The following is an 18,748-nucleotide window of genomic DNA, read 5'->3' on the forward strand; positions in this document are numbered from 1 at the left end:
TTCTTCTGGCACCTCCAAGATGCGAATGTTGGCATGCTTGAAGTTGTCCCAGAGGCTCCTTGCGCTATCCTCATTTTTTTGGATTCTTTTTTGTTTTTGCTGTTCTGATTGGGTGTTTTTTACTTCCTTATATTCCAAATCGATGGTTTGCTTCTTGGATTTACCTACTCTACTATTGAGTCTGTGTAAATTATTCTTTATTTCAGTTAGTGCCTCCTTCATTTCTGACTGGTCTTTTTTTATGCTCTTGAGGCCCTCACTAAGTTCACTGAAGTTCTCACTAAGTTCATTGAGCATCCTTATAAGCAGTATTTTGAACCCAGCATCTGTTAGGTTACTTATCTTCATTTCACTTAGATCTTTTCCTGGGGATTTTTTCTGTTCTTTCATATGGGACCTGTTTCTTTGTCTCCTCATTATGGCTGCCTCCCTATGTTTGTTTCTATGTATTACATAATGAGAGGTATGGGGCTATCTGAGACCAGATGCTGCTTGTTTGAAAGAATTTAGGAAAACCTGAAGCAGGATCCAAGACAGGCCAATCCTGAGGTAAAGCAACTGGCAACAGCTTGGGTGGGCCTGAAAGTTGGGTGGGGCGGGGCCTCGGGGAATCACCAGGGTGGGGCAACCAGTGTGAGCCAGGTTGCTGGAGTCCCAGATATGGAGGCTGTCTGCCGCATCAGGGAAGGGCTCACCAAAGGAACAAACGCCTTTGACAGCACATTTGTCCCAGAGAAAGCCCCTCTCCGGCCCTCACTCCAATGCCAAACAGCTCAGTTCTTCCCTGTATGTCTCTGGTGCCCCTCGAGCTGCCTCCCCTCCAAGCTTAGAGGGAGCAAGTTTGATAAGTCTGTGTACAGGTCCTTTAAGGAGCTGCCTGGGGCTCCAGCCACCTCAGCCTCCCTGAGCCTCAGTTCCCACTGTTTTTTCCAGCCAGAAGTTATGGGGATTCTCTTCCTGGCACTGGAACCCTGAGCAGGGCGCCTGGTGTGGGACGGGGACCCCTCAGTCCTCAGGGAGGACCTTCCCAGCGGAGGTGTCCTCCTGATTTTTATCTGCCACATGTGGGTATGGGACCAGCCCATCCCCTCCGCCCTTCTACCAGTCTCAATGTGGCTGCTGCTTTAATTCCATAGTTGTAGGATTTCCGTTCAGCTCGATGTAAGGCGGTTTTGAATGATGGTTGTTCTGTAGTTTAGTTGTAACTTTGAAGTGATTGTTGGAGGATGTGATACCACATTTAACTACCCGCCATCTTGACCGGAAGTCCTATATAATACTTTTTAAATGCATTTTTTACAGATCTGTGGTCACTTTAATTCAACTATTAGCCATTCTTGAAAAATAGAACTCATGGGTTTGCAAAATTATTAAAATCAACTTTGATTTTTGCCTCCTATCCTTTTAAAATCTATTCAATGGGAGAACGTGTTCCCCTAATATGGAATGTAAACTCAGGCAGTCCATGACTTTTTTAATCCATTCTTCTGAGGTAACAAAAAGTGCTACAGTCACTTTGTGTAGTACGTACCATCTCAGTTTAGAAATGAGTACATCCAGATTCTCTGTAGAATGGCATTGCCCTCTTGGTCAGGGTTTCAGTTGGCTCCAGGACAGCTTTCTTTCCCTCTTGACCCACAACTGACCAAAGAAACATTCCTGCTATTTTGTCCTTCTTACAGGTGGGAGTATAATAGGCTCTCAGTGCAACTTTGCCTGCTCTTCCCTTTGTGTCTCTTGTCCTCTTTCCCTCTGCTGTTTGCCTCTCCCCTTCCTTCTCTCCCCGTTCCTCTGCTGGTACCTCAGTCAATAGCTAATGCCTCTTCATGTGCTAAATGACAGAGCACAGTGACCACTGGTCATGTTAAGCTCTCCAAGTGGTCCCTCTGAAGCCCATCTTGTTGACAAACAGAAAATGTGTACATCTTATTTACATGTACTAAAAATTACCAAGTTTCATATATAGTAAATAGATGTGATAGCTAAGTGCAATAATTTCAGATCTTTTCATTCTTAACTTAGGGCAGTTAACCTCATATTATTTCTGCTTCTGTATAAGAAGCAGTCAAAAAATTGGCAACAAAGAAAAAAACCATTGGTGTATTGTATTGTCTTTTGCCCCATCAATCAGATGTACAGCATCCTTCTTTGCAGCAAAATCGATTGATGTGAGGGGTGGGGATAGAAGAGAAAAATTTCCAGAACTCAGTGATTAGTCATTCTCATTTATAGAACTTATTTAATAGATTTCACTTTCTAAGCAGTTGCTGTCATTTTTGCTTCCTTTAGTCAGTGCTTTTCTCTGTCAAATCGTTTTTAAGACATCCAAAAATTGGATTATTGCAAAGATAAAATCAGTCTTCTCATCCTGTTTTAATTGTCTTTTAGAGTATAAACTTTTTTTTCTTTATTGATTTTAGAGAGAGAGGAAGGGAGAGGAAGACAGAGATAGAAACATCAGTGAAAGAGAACATCAGTTGACTGCTTCCTACATGCTCTCCACTGGGGATTTGACCCACAACCTGGGCACATGCCCTGACCAGGAATCAAACGGGCGACCTCTTGGTGCTTGGGTCGATGTTCAACCACTGAGCCACACCGGCCGACAACATCAGTATTTTTTCAAATAGACCACATTTCTTTCTGGGTTTTGTTTTAAATATAGCAGTTAGAAGATGGGTAGCATTTGCATCTCTTATTTTTGCTTTTGATCTTCTACTGATCTTTATTGGTTGGAGGTTATCCTGTTGAGTAATAGCATTAGAAGAAGAAAGTTTAGGCCATAGAATGCACCTCTCCTAATATATATAAATAAATATATTTAAATATTTATTCATCTTAACCTCACATGTCAGTTTCACATTATTTGTATTGTGAATAAGATAGCGTTTTACTGTCTTTTCATCTCTGCTGTAGGATTTCATTGATTTTACAGTCATAAGCTTTGCACCAACAGTGGCAGAGAGTTTCAGAATAGGGAAGAGTGGGGTAGGGTAGAGAGCAGTTTGAGAAAGCATTCAACTATTTAGTCTAATAAAACTTTTTCATATTTAAAAAAAAGTAAAAAAAATTCAGCAGTTTAAATAATTAGTTTTTTGGGTTTTTTAATCCTCACCTGAGGATATTTTTCTATTTATTTTCAGATAGAGTGGGAGAGAGGGAGAGAGAAACATCAACATGAAAAGGACAGACACATTGACTGGTTGCCTCCCTCACAACCCCAACCAGGACCGAGGACAAACCACAGTCAAGGTTCACGCCCATGACTGGAATCGAACGCACAACTCATTGGTCCATGGGCCAATGCTCTAACCACTGACCCAAACCTGCCAGGGCAATAAGTATTATTTTTCAGTCATTCTATGAAATATTGTTGAACCAAGTCATAGCTAATGTGAATGCATGGGGCACACTTCCATCTTCAAGTTGTATCAGAATCTTGGGTATTAATTAAGAATGTTGAAATAGCCCTGGCCAGTTTGGCTCAGCAGTTAGTGCGTCGGCCTGCGGTTCAGAGAGACCCGGGTTCAGTTCCCGCCAAGGGCATGTACCTCGGTTGCAGTTTGTCCCCGGCCCTGGTTGGGTTGTGTGGGTGGCAGCCACTCGATGTGTCTCTTACATGTCGATGTTTCTCTCTCTCCCCTTCTCTCTCCCTCCCTCTCCCCTCCCTCCCACTCTATCTGAACAAAAAAATGAAAAAATGTCCTCGGGTGAGGATAAAAAAGAATGTTGAAATACAGTAATAGCTAGTAGTCCTTGCCATTAATATAAATAAACTTGGTGGGGAAAGTCAAGTTTGTACCCCCACTGACTACAAAAGCAAAACTGTATGACAGTATAAAAATCAAATGTTCTTTCAGGAAACAATATTCCTTAGCCTGAGTTAAAGTGACATTGTCCTCATCGCATGAATTCTTAAAGTTCAGTTTCATTGTTTTCTGCTATTAAGTCCATGTGGACTAGAGTTTCTTTAGTCTCTCTTTTATCTGATAATTGCTAATAAGACAACACTAACATTCTTTTGGAGTGGTATGTAACATTTTGCTTAAAAGGAAAAGCTGTTAACAAGATTGAAGGGAAGTTCTAAAGGCTACAGAGTCCTAGTTACAAGGTTGTAAACCAGTCCATGGAATAAAGTGGAAACACCTTGAAATCAAAGATCTAGTGTTAATTTCATCAAAACTATAACACCTTCTCAGAGGAATCCAAAAGGGACGTTTCTCAGATATTTTATAAGATTTACAATGGAAATCCAATTGAAGTGTTTTTAATCATGATACAGGTCACATACTTTTACAGAATGCCATCTTAACACTTAGCCCTACACATTGTGGTCTTAGTTGATGAAACTCCAGACATCTTTGTTTTTCCTCTGCTGGGTTTTTGCTTGCTGACTCTCACAGGCATAGACCTAGCAACATGCATACACCCCTAGATGATTACAAAATCAATTTAGAAGGCCCTTAGACCAGACCAGAGGCTCAGAATCATTTAAATAGAAGAACGTTTTTTGGACATTAACTAGAATAGGTCCTTGAAGCTGTTTTCTCTCAAGAACCCAACTCTACTCTTTTTTTGAATCCTTACCTGAGGATATGTCTCCATTTACTTTTCAGACAGAGGGGGGGGGGGGGAGAGAAACATCAATATGAGAGAGACACATCAGTTCATTGCCTCCTGCATGACCCCAACCAGAGCCGGGGACCAAACCACAATAGGAAACGAACCCAAGACTCTTTGGTCTGAGGGTTGATGCTCTAACCGCTGAGCAAAACTGGCCAGGGCTCAACTCTACCCTTTATGATAAATCTCTTGTTTTTCTTGTTATATGAAATCTTCCTTTAGTAGTTATGTGAACATGTACATTATCATCTATTAAATCAGATAAAAATACTACTCTAAGAATGGATCTCGCCCTGGCCGGTTTGGCTCAGCGGTTAGAGCGTCGGCCTGCGGTCCAGAGAGACCGGGGTTCAGTTCCTACTAAGGGCATGTACCTCTGTTGCGGTTTGTCCCAGCTCTTGTTGGTCGTGTGGGTGGTAGCCACTCGATGTGTCCCTTTCACGTCGATGTTTCTCTCTCTCTCTTTCTCTCTCTCCCTCCCACTCTATCTGGACAAAAAATGGAAAAATGTCCTCGGGTGAGGATTTAAAAAAAAAAATTAGTCTTACTTAATAAAGGAGGTACCTGAAAAAAACAAAAAAGAATGGATCTGGTGCTCCTCCTTGCCTAATATCATCTGTCTGGTGGTCTACAGAGAAGGGTTATATTTTGTCAGACTTGATAAGCTTTTGAGGTTTTAAAATAAATCCCAGCCCTGGCCGGTTTGGCTCAGCGGTTGAAGCATCGGCCTGCGGTCCAGAGAGACCCAGGTTCGGTTCCCGCTAAGGCCTCGTGCCTCGGTTGCAGTTTGTCCCCAGCCCTGGTTTGGTCCTGTGGGTGGCGACCACTCGTGGCCCTTTCACATTGATGTTCCCCTCTCCCCCTCCCACTCTATCTGAACAAAAAATGGGAAAATGTCCTCGGGTGAGGATAAAAAATAAAATAAAATAAATCCCAGCTTGGGTAGACTAGGCTTTTGTGAGCTATCATGGTAACCTAGAAGTATTTCTGTAGAGAAATGTGTGGACTTTTATAAGATGAAATTATAAGCATGAAATTTTAATATGATGGTTTATAGCATAAATAGTAATCTATATTACCATGCTATTGCCTTAAGATAGGGACTTGAACTCTAACCCTGTTGGTAGTAATATAAAGAAAGGGCTACAAGCAACTACCATGAACAAAATATTATTAATAAAATTGAGAAGAGAGCTAAAAACATTATTTAGGAGATTAATAATGGGGAAATCATGAAAACATTAACAGAAATATCTTAAAAGAAGAATAAAGAGTTTTTATTTTAGGTGTGTTGAGTTTGAGATGCTAGCACAAGATGAGACATAAGATGAAAACATAGCAAGTATCAGAACTGAAGAAAGATTCGAGAACAAGCCATAAAGAAATTTTAAGTGCTTAGCTTTTTATCTGCAATTCCAAAATCCAAAAAGCTCTGAAAACTAACATATTTGTTCATTTTTAAGGACTCATTTGGCTACAAAACTTGACCGAATATGAACTCATTTATAACTTTTATTCTGTTTAATGTTAATATTCAAGTATTTTGCTGCTTCAGAAACATTAGTTTGACTATGGGATATAATAACCTCCACACTCCACTGTGAGTATTGCAATAGTATATATTGTATACCCCATGTTAGCTTTCTAAATCCCGAATTCCAAAATTTAACTGGCCTCAAGGATTTCATGGAAGGAATTAGAGACCTGCAGTCAAGTTATAAGAGCACATGTAACAGAAAGAGAAAAGAAAAAACAAACTCCAAAACTGATCCCTCGTGTGCAGCTACAGTTCTATATTCAGGAAAATAGAAAAGACGAAAGACATAGCCAGCTGATGAGTACCAGCAGATATGACTCCAAGAAACGTTATTCCCTTCTCCCTATTCTTTATTTTTCTCTGACATCTAACAGTATTTTTCCTCAACAGTGTAGGATGTAGAGTTAAAAACAGGATGAATAGCTCTGGCTGGTTGGCTCAGCGGTAGAGCATTGGCCTGCGGATCAAAGACCCTTGGGTTCGATTTCAGTCAAGGGCACATACCTTGGTTGCGGTTCAGTTCCTGGCTCTGGTCGGGATCATGTGGGAGGCAACCAATTGATGTCTCTCTATATCATCCATGTTTCTCTTTCTCTCTCTCCCACCCCTCCCACTCTATCTGAAGATTTAAAAAAATTAAAATGGGATGAATATTACAAATACATTCATTTGGAGAAGGTAGATTTTAGATAATCATTCAGAGCAGAATGCATAGATCACAGAGTTGCCTAAAATTTAATTGTCTCTTCTGTGAGATTATTGTAATATAAAATAGGAAATTAATGTGATTTTTTTTTCCCCCTGCAAATTCTACTTTGTCTTATGTGGTGGCCATACTAGTCATAACAATGAAATTGAGTCAGAAAATCCTGATCCTAGACATGATAGCAGTTAGTTGGTGATCACAAGGGAGCCATTCATTTCACCTATCTTACTTCAGTTTTCACAATGGAGTACACCAGATGATCTCAAAGTTGACTTCTACATTTAAGATACTATCCTAATCTACAAAATTAGTAATAATTTATGAAGAATCACAGTAATGAGAACTAAGCTACTACTACATAAGTAATAAAATGTGAGGAAAAAATTATAATGATTAAAAACTAGCTTTTTATAGTAGTGTACTTAATGTTAGACAAGACAAAACACAATATGTGTTTGCATTGATTGTTTTTTTTTTTAATCCATCTTTTAGTTTTACTGGATGTTTTTCTGTTGTTTGGGTATCATTTTATATTTAAATTCTTATAGCCCCGCTGGTGTGGCTCAGTGGATTGAGTGTCAGTCCCATGGACTGAGAGGTCCTGGTTTGATTCCTGGTCAGGGCACATGCCCGGATTGTGGGCTTGATCCCCAGTAGGAGTCAGGCAGGAGGCAGCCAATCCATGTTTCTCTCTCACATCAATGTTTCTATTTGTCCCTTCCTCTCTCTAAAAAAATCAATAAAAACATATTTTTAAATTTTTCCTTATAATGTACATAGGTGCTTTGTCCAGTATTCTTTTTTATAAGGTTTTGCCATATTTTATAAACCTTTATAACATAATTTCCATCCTATATAAGGTAATGTAAGTGTTCATCTAAAATAAGTTCAGTATCAAAGGAATTTGACCTGCTGAACCAGAATAAAAGCATCAAAACTTAGGATTCTTAGAACTAAAAGGGAAGTTTGTGATGATCTAATCATGCAGTGTTTTATAGTTAGAAAAAGTAAGACCTAGAGAAGTGAGTAGCTTACTAATACTTATATGCTGGGTAGTAGCGGTTCATTGTTTTTCCATCACATTCTGTTGCTGCATATGAATAAAAATGAGAATCATGTTTAAGGAATATAATTTTGTTAGCAGTATTTAGATACTAGGGAGACTGTTAGGATTCTGCCTCTCTATGATAAGACAGCCATGCTTATTGAACTATAAAATGCCTTTTATACATTATATTACATATATATATATATATATATATAACCTCACATAATCTTACAAAATCATGTAAGGTTCTAGGTGCTATGATGCCTGTAGAGATGAAGAAACAGACTCAGAAAAGCTAAGTAACTTAACCAAACACCTTATTAGAGCAGAGGTATTTATAAGCCAACATTGTCTGATTCTATATTATTCTCCACTATATTACAACGTGGCCTGCCCGACCAAGATGAATGAAGAAAGGAAGAGATTCTGAAAGAATATTTAATACATATAAAGTCATCACATTAGGAAGCTCAAATTCAGTATTTTCTGCTTTGGGGAGATTTGGGGAGTTTCATGATCACGTTCTTGAAAAAGCTGAATTCTTCCTGGGTGCCTACCATTTGAAAAGCACTGGTGGGAAAACAGAGCAGTGTGAGATGTGGAAGAAGCATAGAATAGTTTGCGTATTGTAATCCAGACAGTTTAAAAGAATCACAAATACATTAAAAACATATTTTTTAAATATTATTTTCTGATTGTTAAAGTCATATATATTAATTTTAGAGAATGCAGAAAATAATAAGCAAACAAAAATTACCAGTAACCCCATCCTAAATCAGTCAGCAAATATTTTGATTTTAGTGTGTTCCTTTTCATTAGAATAGTTACTGTGACATATTCTCAAAAAAATTAATGTGTATGCATAATGAATCTTTACTGTATGTGTGAATACACTTAATCCCAAATATACCTCACACAACTTCACTGAAGGGTAGTTTACTTTAGGGTAGACCTGAAGGACCATGCCTGTTAAGAAATCTGGAAGGTTGATGGTAAGCAGAATAGCTGTAATTCACTGTGCAATGAAAGCCTTACTGTTTCCTTGAACTATTTAAGCCTGCTGACTAACAGTGATGCCATATGAAACTGTGTTCAGCATTCCTTTGAGCCTGAATCATTCACTGTGGAATGAGGGTTGAAAACAGAACCGGTGCTCCCATACCAGAAAAGTCATAACACTATGATTTCAACCTTGGAACTGGGTTGCCTTCAAATATGGTCTATATTCCTCTTTGAATGTTGTGAAATTTAGGACTCAAGTTTCATTACCAATTGAGCCACCTATTTTTCCTGCTCTAAAACGACATAGCAAATGAATGGAATTAGTCTATAATTCTTTCTCTTGTTCCTTCAGGTGAGTCAGTTCAGACAACTGTATTCCAAAGTCATCAATGATAAACATGATGATGTCATGGCCAAGTTTGGCGCTATTCTGGCCCAGGGAATATTGGATGCAGGTAAATATTTTTAACTCTTCCAGATTTATTTATCTGTTTACACTAAATCTAATAAAATAACTGTATGATGTGGTAGAAATTGAGTCTAGGGTAAATACTCATAGAAATAATTTAGTAAAGCACATACTTTGAGGGTTTGAATTACAGTGCCTTTACGGTACTAGCTATATGACCTTGAGAAGTTTTTTTGTTTTGTCAAGTCTACCCCATAGTATTGTGAGAATTAAAAATACATGTAGCCCTGGCCGGTTTTTTTGCTCAGCGGTTAGACTATTGATCCTCAGACTGAAGAGTCTCAGGTTCAATTCCTGGTCAAGGGCACGTGCCTGGGTTGCAGGTTTGATCCCCAGCCTTGGTCTGGATCGTGTGGAAGGCAAGCAATCGATGTGTGAGGTTCATTTGATATATTCCTTAACTGTTGCTACTGACGATATCTCAATAGGCCAAAAGAGAATGAGCATACCTATTTAATTGTATAAGTAAGTATGTGGTTTCATTTCTGACTGTATCTGAGCCATGTAGTATGTAATTTTTTTATTAATCTTTGCTAATTTGAGAGATGAAGAACAGTATCTCAAGATTTTCATAGTTCTATTATTAGATAAACATTTTCTCAAATTTATTAACCATATGTATGACAGTCATTCTTTTCTTGATTAACTAGATATGTGTGTATTTCTAGTAAAGGAGATCATGAAAATATATTTTTCTAAGTTTTTTTATTCTGTTTTGGTTGTTTAGGGGAGAGGTTTTACAATTTTTTAGATTTTCTACTTGCTGAGTGTATTTTTTTAACCATATCAAGGATTTCATTGTCCTTGTTTATAATTTTGATAATCTCACCCTGGCCAGTTTGTCTCAGCAGTTAGAGCATTGACCTTTGGTCTGCAGTCTGACACGCTAACCACTGAGCCAAACCAGCCAGGGCTTATTTTCTCTTTTAATTTAAAGACAGTTTCTTAAAGCTGACTATAAATAAGGAAAATATTCTATAGATACTTTATAAAGTAAACCATTTCAGTTCTCAATGGTATTGATTCTCTTCCATGTATAAACAACACAGACATCGATATGCCATATTTCTCCCTCATTTGTCTCCTTCCAATATTTTTATATTATGTTTACATTGTCATGGTTTATAACATTTACATTCTCTTGTGAAATCATAGTTCTCTCAGTTTAGTCCTATACTTAAATGAATTTAGTGCTCACCACCATTTTATTCTTTATTGATTTGAGAGAGAGAGAGAAAGGAAGAGGGAGAGAGAAATAGAAACATCGATGAGAGAGAACATCAATTGGCCACTTCCTGCATGCCCCCCACTGGGGATCGGGCCTACAACCTGGGCATGTGCCCAGACCGAGAATCGAACCAGCGACCTCTTGGTGCATGGGTTGACGCTCAACCACTGAGCCGCACCATCTGGGCACCACCATTTCTTTTATTGCTACTTCTTTTTTCTGAGGATCTGTACTAAGACTTCACACTTAATTGGCTGGATTTTATCAGTTCCTAGTTTACATTTGGCTTCACTCTCTGGGTTTTGACAAATGCATAATGCCATATATCCACCACTGCAATATCATACACTATAGTTCCACTACCCTAAAAATCTCTATGCTCCACTTTTCATCCCTCCTTCCCTCGCCACAATCCCATGGCAACCATCTTTTTTTTTTTTTTTTAGTCTTCACCCAAGGACTTGTTTACTGATCAGAGACAGAGACATTGGCCGGTTGCCTCTCGTACACTCCCTGAACAGTAATCAAACCCACAATCTTTTGGTGTACAGGATGACACTCCAAACAATTGAGCCACCTGGCCAGGGCTCAGATTGGCTAATTTTGATTATCAGTTTTTAAACAAGATTTAGGAGTAACATTTTACTATTCCACAACCTTTTTTTTCTTCTAGTCACCACTTTTTGAAGTTTGTGGTTTTAGACTACAACTCTTTACTTGTTTATTTAGTAAACTACAGTTTTTGCTGATATTTACTATATTAGAGTTTTGTTAGAATTGGAGAAGGAGGATTCTATGTTTTAGCTTTATTTTGCTATCTTTACTGGAAGTCCTGTCTCTGTTTTCCCATCCTTCCTGCCATCTATTTAATTTGTCATGGACCAATCAAGTTTGATGCTTCTGCTCTATTTCTCTTTCTATTTATAATGGTTTTTGCCTTTGGTATTTTAGTGTTTATTACATAAAAGTCTGTACTGTCATGTCCACTATTATGAGCATAAAATTATTCTCTTACCCCTTATGACTTTGTTATTATCCTATCCTATCCCAAAAACAGTGCTGCTGCTGCTGCATTAGAAAAATTTGTGTCCTGCAGTCTCTCTTGGAAGTTAGTGGTAATAGAGAAAATCTGGAGAGGACAACTTCAAAGGAATGAGTGAAGTTCTTAGAACTCACTCAGTGATTTGGTCTTTTCAGGGAGGAAAGCTGAAGATTAAGGTTTACAATTAAAGTTAGTAAAACTGGAAACACTATCAATAATAGGCCCTGGCCAGTTTGGCTTAGTGGTTTGAGCATCGGCCTGCGGACCAGGGAGTCCTGGGTTCAATTCAGACCAAGGGCACATACTTCGGTTGCGGTTCATCCCCAGCCTTGGTTTGGGTCATGCAGGTGGCAACCAATCAGTGTGTCCCTCTCACATCGATGTTTCTCTCTCTCTCTCACACATTCTCTCTTCCTCCCTCCCTCCCTCCCGCTCTATCTGAAGATAAATGGAAAAATATCCTCGGGTGAGGGTTTAAAAAAAAAAAACACTATCAATAGGATCAACTTTCCCTTGTTTTATAGTAAACCTCAGACTGTTAGAACAAGAGGCTAGTTTAGTTTCTAAGTCTGAAGAAAAAAAAATATCTTCAAAATTTAGATCAGTGGTTTTGGGCTTGATCCCCTGGGGTGGGAGTGCAGGAGGCAGCTGATCAATGTATCTCTTCTACATCGATGTTTCTGTCTCCCCCTCCCTCTCTCTCTAAAAAAATCAATAAAACATATTTTTTAAAAACTTAGATCTCTCTACAAAGCCTTTCCTCCCTCTTCTATCCCACCCAGCCTTCGCCTTGGGTTAGGTGTCATGCTCAGCTGTTCCCAGTAGACCCAAGTTGATTATATCTTTCATAATACTTTTATGTCTTATTTTTTTAAATCTGTTTTTATTGATTTTAGAGGCAGGGAGGGGCGGAGACATCAGCGTGAGAGAGAAACATCGATTAGATTGCCTCCCATATATTTTATACCTTATTTTTAATTCTCTAGTTGTCTTTCTCTTGATTGGAGACTCCTTGGAATCTTTTTTAGTATTTTGTTCAAAATTCTCAGTATATAGTAAGCATTTGGTGAATGTGGGGGTTAACATAGGGAGGTGTACAGCAGACAGTACATGTATATCAATCATTCATGTTGGAAAAACAAAATTAAAGTATACCTGATTTTTTTCCCAGATAAATCTTAAATATCTGTGGTAGAGTACTATCCAGGGATAGTCTAGAGGACGTGGCAGTAGGTAGCTGAACAGGTCAGGTTCCAAGCCGCATACCCTCTCTCTCAACAGTCCAAACTTCTGATTAACTAGAATTAGCTCTGATTTCATTTTTTTATGTATTGTGCTTTCTCAAAAAAATTTCAATTGAATCAAGAATTGGAGATTATGAAGAATTGGAAATTAGGGTGGGAGGGGTGGGAAGAGATAAAACCAAATAACTTATATGCACACATGCACAACAAATGGACAGAGACATTAGGCTGGGGAAAGAAGGAAGGGGTCAGTGGGGGATAGGGGAGACATCTGTAATACTTTCAACAGTGAAAGAGAGAGAGAAAGGAAAGGAGGGAAGGAAGGGTTGGAAATAAAACTTTTTCTTTGGTTAGTGGTAGTGCTGTTGTTCAAATGCTCAAATTCAAACCCTCATTTTGCCAATGGGGAAAAATACTTTTAGAGGGAAAGTGATTTGTCCAGTGTCACAAAGCTAGTTAATATTGGAGCTGCCTGCATTCAGACAGGACTAAAGCAGGAGAAGCAAAATAATCAAACAGTATTTACCTCTCACCTCTTTGCTTATTAAAATTTTACTTTTTATTAATACATTAAAAGCCATTATATAGCCCTGGGCGGTTTGGCTCAGCAGTTAGAGCATCACCTTACGGACCAGAGAAACCCGGGTTCAGTTTCCGCTAAGGGCACGTACCTGGGTTGCAGTTTGTCCCCGGCCCCGTTTGGGGTTGTGTGGGTGGCATCCACTCAATGTGTCTCTCTCTCACACATCGATGTTTCTCTCTTTCCCTTCCTCTCTCCCTCCTGCTCTATCTGAAGATGAATGCAAAAATGTCCTCGGGTGAGGTTTAAAAAAAAAGGCCAGTGTATAGCTCTGCCAATGTGGCTCAGTGGATTAAGTGTTGTCCCATCAGCCCTGGCTGATTTGGTTCAGCGGTTAGAGCGTCGGCCTGCGGTCCAGAGAGACCTGGGTTCAGTTCCTGCTAAGGGCACATATCTCGGTTGCAGTTTGTCCCCGGACCTGGTTGGGCCGTGCGGGTGGCAGCCACTCAATGTGTACCTTTCACGTCAATGTTTCTCTCTCTCTCTCTATCTCTATCTCTATCTCTATCTCTCTTCGTCTCTCTCCCTCCCACTTTATCTGAACAACAACAACAAAAAAAAATTAAAAATGTCCTCGAGTGAGGATAAAAAAAAAGTGTTGTCCCATCGACTAAGAGGTCCCAGTTCAATTCCCCATCAGGGCACATGCTCAGGTTTCAGTCTCGATCCCCAGTGGGGGGCATGCAGTAGGCAGCCAGTCTATTCTTCTCTCTCACATTGATGTTTCTATCTCTCTCCCTTCCTCTCTCTCTCAAATCAATAAAAACATATTTAAAAAATAAATAAAATCCAATGTATAATACAGATTAATATTTAAGTTAGTATACAGTTTTGATATCTTGCAGGTTTAGTTTTTGAAAAATGTCTGCATTCTATAGAAAGAAGGTCTAGATTTATCCTGAGTCCAGTTCAAATACAGCTCACTAACTAATTCCAGCAACTCTATATTTGGTTTTATGAACTATACTCTTTTTTTTTTTTTATCCTCACCCGAGGATATTTTTCCATTTTTTTGTACAGATAGAGTGGGAGGGAGAGAGAGAGAGAAACATCAACGTGAAGGGACACATCGAGTGGCTGCCACCCGCACGACCAACCAGGGCCGGGAACAAACTGCAACCGAAGTACATGCCCTTAGCGGGAACCGAACCCGGGTCTCTCCGGACCGCAGGCCGACGCTCTAACCGCTGAGCCAAACTGGCCAGGGCTATGAACTATACTCTTAAAATAATCACCAAATGCTTCCCTAATGCAGAATTTAAAAATCTTTATTATTGCCCTCCTGGATTCATGTTCATGGTTTCTCTCTCTCTACAGGTGGGCATAATGTCACCATCTCCTTGCAGTCCAGGACTGGGCATACCCATATGCCTTCTGTGGTCGGTGTCCTTGTCTTTACCCAGTTCTGGTTCTGGTTTCCTCTTTCACACTTCCTGTCATTGGCCTATACCCCTACCTGTGTCATAGGCCTTAACAAGGACTTAAAGGTATGTTTGTAAGACCTCAGTTGTATAGTGTATCTTTTTCACCGTATTCTGTTTACCATCTACTCACGAGTAGTTTCATGAAATTTTAAAGATGAGTTAGCATCCCATCAATAAAATATTTCCCCTCCAAATTGAGCCATCACCTATTGAGTGGAATGTTTGGTAGAAGATTTAAAAATCAAATCTTACTAACTTTGTAACCTTAGGTAAATCCATTGACAGGGCATGGTGAGAGGGGGCAAAATATGAAAAGGCTGTATAGATTACTCTGATGAACTTTAATCAATGGAAACTCATTGCAGTGCTATTGCAATAATCTAGGCAAGGAAAAAAAGAACCTAAACTAAATCTTAGTAAGGAATGAAGGTTTGAAACAAGGTCATGTTTCAGTTATTTGATGGTAGGTATTTGATGGGGGGAAAGGATTATAACTAAAGGAAAAACAAAATAGGAAAATGTCCCTTTGGTAGTGACAGAAAACAAGGCCAACAGTGAGGACCTATTGAATCTTACAGAAATTAGTGACTTAGGTCAAGGACTTATCCCATCATCATACTGTCCTTTTTTTTAAAAACGGGACTTGTGTTTAGGTCTTTCTCAGTTCTGTGGTTCTTTCATCACCTTTTCTCACTCTTCCATCCTCTCAGAGGCTTTTCTGACCCTTAAATAATTCTTATATCTGGTCACCACTGTTGTTAAAATATTCGGTTATGTTTTCAGAGTGGAAAATTATAGGCAGAAAAATGGCTGGTAAAGATTGAGTATTTCATTGAATTGATTTTTTTTTTTTTTCGATATAGCTGTTCAGCAAATTATTCTTTAAGTATTTCAGTATTAAATTACTCACGTGTAGCCCTGCCTAATTTTTCTCAGCAGTTAGAGCATCAGCCCTTGGACCAAAGGGTCTTGGTTTTGATTCCAGTCAAGGGCATGTGCCTGGGTTGCAGGTTTCCCCAGCCCTGACCAGGCCTGCTCGGGAGGCAGTCAATCAATGTGTCTCTCTCAACATCGATTTTCTCTCTCTCTCTCTCTCTCTCTCTCTCTCTTTACCTGCCTCCCTTACACACTCTAAAAAAAAAATTTTTTTTAATTACTCACCTATAAATATTGAACAATTTTAGCTCTCAAAACATGAATTTTGGTTTTCCCAATTCCTAACCTTTAACATTTTGGTTGATCATCTTATACAATCTTTAGGAACTTTTTCCTCTGGCCCACAATTTTATGATCTCTATTTTCATTCTTTACGATGAAAGTGGGATGGAAAGACAAGATTTCTTGTCCTAGTATACAGGGTCTCCCAAGAAAATGTATACAGGTTGTCTGTAGATTCTATTACATTTTAAAAGTGAAATGCATTTTAATAAACACTGGCTTTATAATTATTCAAAATTGTGTATACATTTTGAGAGGACACCCTATGTGTGATGCTTATGACCATTCTTTATCAATGCAAACTGGGTAAACAAAACAATTCATACTAGAGAACTTTAAAACCTGGTCAGCAAGTGATGTGAAGCTGACTTTTCCATTAGGCTCATGTTAGACTCTTGTAAGGTGTGGTTATGTGGTGTGGAAACTATATACAAACTGGTATAGGTTTTTAGTGTGGTACAAGGAAGGGATGTGGAAGTTAGGTATGCAGGCTAGATCATCAGATACACTTTACAAAAGAGGTAACAGTTGATCTGATACATGTACCATAAGTGGGATTTAACCCACTGAGCAGGTGCATGGTCAGTAAAGATGAGATAAAGGGATGCCTGGATTGAAACTTCTGGCATCCCTTTGCACTTACATGCTTAAGAGCATATAATACTTAAATCTTGATTTTGATTTTTTAATGGAAGAGGGAAATTCTTTTATTTCTTCAGATGCCGAAAGTTCAGTATAAATCAAACTGTAAACCATCCACATTTGCATACCCTGCCCCTCTGGAAGTACCAAAAGAAAAAGAAAAGGAAAAGGTAGGTTCTTTGTTCCTTTGGACAACATTTATACTTATATAAAGGAGCCTACTTAGTTTTTACTTGGGTTGTTTTAAATATTTTATATTCTAAATTAGGTATTTTTAAACCAATACTTCTTATGGTAAAATCTAACATTATACAAGAATATAAAGTAAAAGCCCTTTCTCTCTCACGGTCTTTAAAATCCCATATTGCAGGAATCATAATTTATGAATTCTTCCAAATGTTTTCTCTATACATTTCACTATTTATACCACAAATGGAATTGTTCTCTACATACTGTTCTGCTTCTTATTGTTTTCACTTAAACAATTTATCTGTAAATGTATATGGATTTTATTTTTTCCAAAGCTGCAAAGCCATCCCTCTATGTGTATATCATTGTTTGTCTTACCAGTTCCTTATCTTGTAGACATTTAAGGTTATTTCTAATTTACCACTGTTACAAATGAAACTGGAACAAGAATCTTTATACATGTATATCTGTGCAGTGTATCTGTAGGTTAGGACTTAAATGTGGAATTGCTCAATCAAAAGTAAAGCATATTATCTATTTTTATAGGTATTAAGTAAATTTCCCTTCAAAATAGATATAACCAGTTTATACTCTTTCCAACAGTGAGGACACACATTGATAAGTGTTAAATCAAACTACGGTGAATTAGAGAGCTGCACTTGCCCCTGAAGTTTTCTCAGTAAAATTGCCCTTTAATGATACCTTATGTTGAGGACAATGGTCCTTTTTCTCACGATAATGTTTCATATTAACCAGTTGTTAATTATTTGCTGTAAATTTTTGTGTGTGTAGGGATAATTAAATAATTGACCTAATTTGAGGATGGTGAGTGATGAGTATCCTTTGATGACAATATCCTGTTCATCAGCTGTGTTTCAGACCCCCCTCCCGTTTTGGGTCTGAAACAAAGTTTAAATCAATACTGCCCAGCCTTGTTCACAGTCCTGGTTTCACCTTTGATTTCAGTGAGACCCATCAAGGAGGATAATTTCAGGCTAATAACTGGCCCACTGTATATGACTAATGTAGGGCATCTAGTCCAGGGAGAGTATCTTTCAATCAAGTTGGGAGGAAATTTGTGTTTTCCATTGCTTTCCCTGTATAGTAATAAAGGGTACAGCACCCAAATCTCTTTCTCAGAAGGTCATGATAGCAAATCTACATCCAAGGTAAGCTGCAGATAAAAAAAATAAAGAGTTGGCCCTGGCCGGTTTGGCTCAGCGGTAGAACATCAGCCTTTAGACCAAAGAGTCTCGGGTTTAATTCCAGTCAAGGGCAGGTATCTCGGTTGTGGTTTGGCCCCAGCCCTGGTCGGGGTTGTGCAGGAGGCAGCCAGTTGATGTATCCCTCTCATGTCAATGTTTCTCTCTCTCCCCCTCCCACTCTATCTGATGATAAATAGAAAAATATCCTCAGGTGAGGATTAAAAAATAAAGAGTTGTATTAGATACAAACCTCCAAGAACTAAAACTACCTGATGACTATAGTAGTAAATTATGTAAATAAATGGCCTTGCTTTTCCCATTTGTTCTTTGATTATTTTGTTCTTTGTGATACTTACTGCCAGGAAACAGAATAGTATTATAGGACTGAGTTCCCTTTGAACTTGTATATTTGTATGTAGATACAGGGTCACAATGATTTACCCTGTTTACTTCCTCTAGGTTTCCACAGCTGTGTTATCTATTACTGCCAAGGCTAAAAAGAAGGAAAAAGAAAAAGAAAAAAAAGAGGAGGAAAAAATGGAAGTGGTAGGTATAACTTGGTGGTCATATGAGTTGATTTATCTAACTCTG

The 18,748-nt window shown here is 38.6% G+C and overlaps 1 protein-coding gene across 3 annotated transcripts in view; it reads left to right on the top strand.

Moving 5' to 3' along the window:
* The window catches only part of PSMD1 (proteasome 26S subunit, non-ATPase 1), a 91,973-nt gene that overhangs the window by 68,630 nt on the left and 4,595 nt on the right, over window positions 1–18,748 (top strand). For all 3 annotated transcript variants that reach the window (XM_036253774.1, XM_036253773.1, XM_036253775.1), the window contains exons 19-22: window positions 9,269–9,371; window positions 14,797–14,966; window positions 16,841–16,933; window positions 18,617–18,703. In XM_036253774.1, the coding sequence (XP_036109667.1) occupies window positions 9,269–9,371; window positions 14,797–14,966; window positions 16,841–16,933; window positions 18,617–18,703 (453 nt within the window). The remainder of the gene's footprint in view (window positions 1–9,268; window positions 9,372–14,796; window positions 14,967–16,840; window positions 16,934–18,616; window positions 18,704–18,748) is intronic.

This window comes from Molossus molossus, unplaced genomic scaffold (assembly GCF_014108415.1).
Source record: "Molossus molossus isolate mMolMol1 unplaced genomic scaffold, mMolMol1.p scaffold_m16_p_11, whole genome shotgun sequence".
Taxonomy (NCBI): domain Eukaryota; kingdom Metazoa; phylum Chordata; class Mammalia; order Chiroptera; family Molossidae; genus Molossus; species Molossus molossus.